This window comes from Limulus polyphemus, unplaced genomic scaffold (genome assembly GCF_000517525.1).
Source record: "Limulus polyphemus unplaced genomic scaffold, Limulus_polyphemus-2.1.2 Scaffold6529, whole genome shotgun sequence".
In the NCBI taxonomy this organism is placed as follows: Eukaryota; Metazoa; Arthropoda; class Merostomata; order Xiphosura; family Limulidae; genus Limulus; species Limulus polyphemus.
The window spans coordinates 2,310-9,000 of record NW_013672139.1 but is presented as its reverse complement, the minus strand read 5'-3'; the positions used below and the strand labels follow the sequence as shown (position 1 = coordinate 9,000).

The 6,691-nt window shown below is 32.4% G+C and overlaps 1 protein-coding gene across 1 annotated transcript in view; it reads left to right on the top strand.

Moving 5' to 3' along the window:
- The window catches only part of LOC106473819 (formimidoyltransferase-cyclodeaminase-like), a gene marked incomplete at its 3' end in the record, with an annotated part of 13,189 nt that extends 7,630 nt beyond the window's left edge, over window positions 1-5,559 (top strand). The window contains exons 4-8 of the mRNA XM_013934494.2: window positions 782-870; window positions 1,108-1,287; window positions 1,942-2,061; window positions 4,266-4,415; window positions 5,320-5,559. Of these exons, the coding sequence (XP_013789948.1) occupies window positions 782-870; window positions 1,108-1,287; window positions 1,942-2,061; window positions 4,266-4,415; window positions 5,320-5,559 (779 nt within the window). The remainder of the gene's footprint in view (window positions 1-781; window positions 871-1,107; window positions 1,288-1,941; window positions 2,062-4,265; window positions 4,416-5,319) is intronic.
- Window positions 5,560-6,691: the final 1,132 nt, after the last annotated feature.

Below are 6,691 nucleotides of genomic sequence, written 5' to 3'. Positions count from 1 at the left end.
AGTGACAGTGTCCATCCTAGCCTGGACTTCATGACTGTATTTGTCTGACTCATAGTAACGTGTCCATCCTAGCCTGGACTTCATGACTGTATTTGTCTGACTCATAGTAACGGTGTTCATCTTAGCCTAGACTTCATGATTGTTTTTGTTTCTTTGTTCATTGACTTTTCAGTATTATGTTTAGAAGTGAAATTCTTATTTGTAAATAATTTCTCTTTGACCAGTTTGTAAACATAATTAGTCTTATCATTTGTTGAAGGAGGGTTATTTTGTTGTGAATTCACCCAAATTGTGAAGTGTTGACTCGGAGATCATGTTGGACCTTTCAGCTGATCATCACACCATCATCAGACTAACCCACAAACACCTGTTTTCTTCTTATTTCTTCCATCCTTTGTGTTGATTCTTACATGAACTTCAAAATTGCAGCATGGTACTGATAAGGTTAAAACATTTTAACAATAACACGTTTTTATTCACCAAAACATGTAATTTTATTAACAAACTTCTTGTTATGTATTTGATTTACGTACAGTTTTACATCAAATTGAAATTTGCATGCCAATAATTTTTGCATAAGTTTGATTTAATTATGAAATGGAAATTCATGGTCAGATTAATTATGTTCGTAGATTTAACCAAAGGATTAGAAGTAAACCCCTTTATAGAATCTTTCAGAAAAGTGGATATTTTCATATATCTAGGTTTTGCAGGAGTAAAATAATTTATTTCATAATCAAGTTGAATGACTGGATGATTTAATATATTATCTTTTTTATAGTTTACCTTTATGGCTTTGCTGCTCAAAAAGATTATAGAAAGACTGTGCCCCAAATACGAGCGGGGGAATACGAGGGATTAACAGAAAAGGTATAATATTTGAATAAAGAATTTTTTAGAATTGTCTATAATTTTTGTAATTTTTCTGTAGTAGATTTTCTGTTGCCTTTTTGGTGTGTCGTTACATTAAATTTTCAAGTTAGTACACTTGACAATATTGTAAGACTATTATTACTCAAATTTTAGCTTCAGCTTTTCTAACGTAGAAAATTTCAGAAAATGCTACTGACACTGGCACTCTTTATGAAAGATACTTGGTATGTACAGGTCATGAAGCCCGAATGGAAACCAGACTATGGTCCTTCCGAGTTTGTATCTAGATGGGGAGCAACCATGTGTGGAGCCAGAAAATTTCTCATTGCATACAATGTTAATGTCTTGAGTACTAAAGAACAAGCTCATAGAATAGCATTAAACATCAGGGAGCAAGGAAGGAATTCAGAACAAGTAAGTATTCTTACTTTTATATTCTTAAAAAACTTGAATACTTGTATTTAGTGTATTAACACGGACATGTTTTTTAATGTACGTGTAGTTAGGGAAAAAATATTGTCAATGTTTGATTGATTGTTTCTTCAGGACGGTTTACTTTTTCACAAAATATTAAAGTAATGTAGTTATGATTTAATTTAGCTTCAGTACCTGTTGTGTCTTCTTAGCTGATTTAATTTAGCTTCAGTACCTGTTGTGTCTTCTTAGCTGATTTAATTTAGCTTCAGTACCTGTTGTGTCTTCTTAGCTGATTTAATTTAACTTCAGTACCTGTTGTGTCTTCTTAGCTATTTAAACTGTAATTTTTATGCACATTCTGTTTGAATTATTTTCTTAGTGTCCTAATCATTATTACCGTACCTTATCAAATTTCTGGTCTATTTATAAAAGGTGGATAATACAAAGAGACATAAATTTTATTGGAAGCAGAATACTTTTCAACCAAATGTTCGAGACCAATATGAAATTTTATTTGTATCGTTATAAGGGAAAAAAAAGTCAAACTGCTATTTTTAAGTATGGTCTAACTATGAAACCTATTTTAGCAATACCTGTTTGAATTCTCTTGAAATAGAAGCTAAGGTAGCATCTCTGAATCTTTTTTAACAGCCAGGCCGTCTCAAAAATTGCCAGGGTATTGGATGGTGGCTAGACGAAGCCAACTTGGCCCAAGTGTCCTTCAATATCACGGACCATGATGTTACTCCTATCCACATAGCTTATGAGGAGGTAACTGTGATTAATAATGTATATAGTTTTTACAAGTTAGTTTTATATTCATCCTGTTTGTATCTGTGATGTGATATGTTAACTTTAGATGACAAATGGATACCTTCTGGCTTACAAACATGTTGATATCAAATTTCTGTTAATAACAGTGCTGTTAAGAAACAGGAAATAAAATTACATTTTAAAAGAATCTTCTTCTGAAAGTTCTGGATTCTCTTAACATGATGAATCAGTTGTGGCCTGTCCTGTCTGGTAATCCGAGGATTCATGGTTTGGATCCTGTTGCCACAAAAAATGTGCTTCTCTCTTTGGGTTTGAGGTGCACCACATAGAGTGGGAAGTGGTTGGATTAGCTGCTTTCCCTGTAGTTGATTAATTCAAAATTAGTGGCAGTAATATACGGGTAGTGCCTTGTGTAGCTTTGCACAAAAATTTCGAAACTGTTAACTGTTTTTCAGACATCAAAGTTTCATGAACATACTGGAAGGTTTTAGATTCTTTAAATGGTCGTACTGTTATAACCTATATTTTCAATGTTTTAATTAGTTGCTTCCTAGAAGGTTCAAGATGTAATGATCTGGAAAATTTGTGCAGTGATTAGAAGATGAGTAAAGTATAAATACAAATAAAGTGAAGCAGTAAGTCAATGAATGAGCAGTTGATGTGTTAGTGGAGTAATCAGTGATTGAGTATTCAATGAGTGATTAAATTCGATATTAGAAGTGACAGTTATCGTGTCTATTCTGCTGTTCAGTTACCCAATCATTTAGCTGTGGAAATCTACAAGTAAGCTTATAAATAAGTTAGGCTTACCTTTGTTTCAGAGTTTATGTTGAAAAGTTTGTGTATTTGAAATTAGGCCTACAAGTGAAAATGGCTGTAGCAAACATTTATTGAAGAAATAGGTTTATTTTTTACCGTTATGTGGATTGGATTTGGCAATTAATTTAAAAAGACCCACCCACTTATAGAATATACTATAACAGTACATTATGTCCCAGAATGATATTTAATCTTTGATTTCCAGAAAGTTCTAGACAGAATCAGATTTTTTTTTTTAGCTACAGTAAGTAACAAAAAGATTTTTTTTAGTTACGATATTAAGAAAACAAGTATGATTAAAAAGTAAGTAAATTTTATATCAAACACCCTGATAGTCCAAATGCTTTTAAAAGATATTTCTGAAGAGGAAATGAGTAGAAATGCTGTCTTTTTATTAAGTGGATATTTGGCCTATAAAGAGTATTCAAAATGTTATAATGAAAATACTTTAAAAAGTGAATATTGTTGTAAGCTATATTTTCATTGTTTTAATTTAGATGTTTTCTAGAGGGAACATAACATTAAGATTAGGTAAGTTCATAAAAGTAATTCTAGAATACCTACTTTATTTAGTGTATTAAGCCTACAGTAGTTTCAGAGTTATTTTGAATAGTTTGTTTGTGAACTTAGGCCTACAACTTGCATCAGAGTGAATGTAGCCTGTACCAAAACAACCCACCCAATGATAAATCATGTTACAACAATATCATCAGTTAATGAAGTTCAACTTGTAAATGTTAAGTGTGTGAATTGTAAGGGATGTATTTAAAAACGTGAAGATTTACGTTTGGTTACTGCAAAAAACAACTTTATTGGTTCTGATAAGTGTTTTTTGACAGTTGTATTAGGCAAGCTTAGTTAACTTTATATGATGATTAAACATGATTCATACGTGAACTTATCACTGTATCTATATCTTTGCTGCATTAATATCAAAACATTAAATTATCTCATATTTACTATTTGCTGCTAATTCTTTTCACTTGTAACATATTTATGCAATTTTTTGAAAAAAAAATCGATAAATGATATCATTTTGTATGCTTCTCATATTGTAAAGATATGTTTCAAAAGAAACAAATGCTTTTTTGTAATTTATATGATTTAATCATTCTTAGAGCTGCTGGAATTTGATAGGTTTCTATTAGTTAAATCTTAAAATTGATTTTTTTCACCCCAACTGGAACTCAGAATTATTATTTAAAAACTTGATTGTATAGAGCTATTGCAGTACTCGGGAAATTCAAAGTATGTGTGTGTGTGCGTGAAATTAACACACGCACATACATATATATAAAAGGTTTTAGAGACATAACTACATTATTTGGACCATTTTCAGCTACAATTTAACAGGTTGTATAGTTGTGTAAACATATTTGTAGGTGTGTAAAGACGCTCGAGAATTGAGATTACCAGTAACTGGGTCCCAGATTGTTGGCTTGGTTCCATTGCGTGCCATGTTGCAAGCTGCAGAATACTACATTGAGAAGGAAAACCTATTTGTGCTGGAAGAAGATCAAAAAATACATCTTGTAAGTAGTAAATATACTATTAAGAGGCTTGCATATTCTTGATGTTAACAGTCACATACTAAAACATAATCATGAAGATTTTCTGTTTTAAACAGTACGCTTGTTCATGGAAACCTTAGTAACTATTTCGTACCATCTGTGAAACTTAGTTCAGATAATATAGCTTGTAGTTGTGTCTAATTTTAATTTCTATTTCAGTATACATCTTGTTTTATTATCAAAATCTGACACATTTTGCAAACTTAATGTGAGATTATTAATTTTTTTTATGTTATGAAGATCAATATCTCTCCATTAATGTCGCTTCAAGTACACTTTCAGAATGTATGCTGTTTCATTAAATGATTACTTTAGTGTTCCGTTAATGTCGTTTCAAGTACACTTTCAGAATGTATGCTGTTTCATTAAATGATTACTTTAGTGTTCCATTAATGTCGTTTCAAGTACACTTTCAGAATGTATGCTGTTTCATTAAATGATTACTTTAGTGTTCCATTAATGTCGTTTCAAGTACACTTTCAGAATGTATGCTGTTTCATTAAATGATTACTTTAGTGTTCCATTAATGTTGCTTCAAGTACACTTTCAGAATGTATGCTGTTTCATTAAATGATTACTTTAGTGTTACGTTAATGTTGCTTCAAGTACACTTTCAGAATGTATGCTGTTTCATTAAATGATTACTTTTGTGTTCCGTTAATGTCGTTTCAAGTACATTTTCAGAATGTATGCTGTTTGATTAAATGATTACTTTAGTGTTCCATTAATGTCGTTTCAAGTACATTTTCAGAGTGTATGCTGTTTCATTAAATGATTACTTTAGTGTGATATGTATTGATGATACGATGGGATTAAAACAGGTTTTTTGTATCATAAAATTCACAATTTTTTTTACCCCATTTAGGCTATCAACAGGCTGGGTTTAAACTCGTTAGGCCCTTTTAATCCAAAAGAGAAAATAATTGAATATATGCTTCCTGACCAACGTGTGGGTCCTCTGGCTAAGAAAACTGTGCAAGACTTTGTCGAAGCAGTAGCTGCACGATCACCAGCACCAGGTGGTGGGTCAGTTGCTGCTGCTGTTGCTACTATGGTAAGTGGGGGAGCATACGTCAGTGGGGGAGAAACTTTTGAAGAACACAATGTATGCGCTTATTGTGAGCTCACCTTGTCCTATTCCAGTGGTTCCCAAACTTTAACATCCCGTGCATCCCTTTCATAGAAATGCCAAATCTCGTGAACCCCCTCCTAAAAATAAATATTTTCCAGAGATTTTCTCCCTTACCTGAGTATAAATTATAAAAATATTGATCTTGGAAATATAAAATTTGTTTTTTATGACACTTTTATTTATTACACACTATTTATCATTACATTATGAAAACAGCAACATTCTTCGAAGATTTCACCTTCGTAACTTCTTTCACTTTGATTAAGCCTAAACTTGTTCTTCATCTTAATTTTAAATACAACACTAGCAGTCTATTTAATTTTAAAAACAGCAAAAAATAACCCCCTCACCTTTCCATTTCTCATCAGGAGTCTTATAATGTGATGGATGCACTTGCTTGGAAGTCTGGAATCACCGAAGAAAGATAAAGTCTTGGGTCTGCTTCTGTATTTGGTTTTTAGATGTGCATACAAGAAAAATGCTTTCTTGCTCAAGTATGTTGTTGAAAACAGTAACAAAACTGTATTAGCTTTTTCTGCCAGCGGAGGGTACTTGCTTCTTAAACTCAGCTAAAAGTTGATCAATGACAGATTTCTGAAACTCATTTTCAGTTCGTAATCACAGGATATCTCAATCAATTTCTCTTTTTCCTCCGTGCTCGATATCTGTGATGAGAAAGTGGTATCATCAAAGGGGTTGTGAATCCAGTTATTACCATCCGATATTCCCTGAATATTGTGCAAAATCCTTTTAGGTGAGCAGTTATGTTGGTTTTAGTTCATTGATCTAACCAAAGTTCACTTTGTGTCAGGAAGTCGTGAAGAATACTGAAACACTCAGTTTGGTTGTTTTCCAAACACCTTTCGCAGAACTGTAAACATCTTTATCATAGATTTATCTCTGTCTTACATGTTGAAAACTGTTGTATTGAAGCAATAAACTTGGGTCATTGATCCTCGAGAAAATGTCTGCTAAATAAGCTAGACTCTGGAGCCAGACAGGAAATGTCTGCCAAATAAGCTACACTCTGGAGCCAGACAGGAAATGTCTACTAAATAAGCTACACTCTGGAGCCAGACAGGAAATGTCCACTAAATAAGCTAGA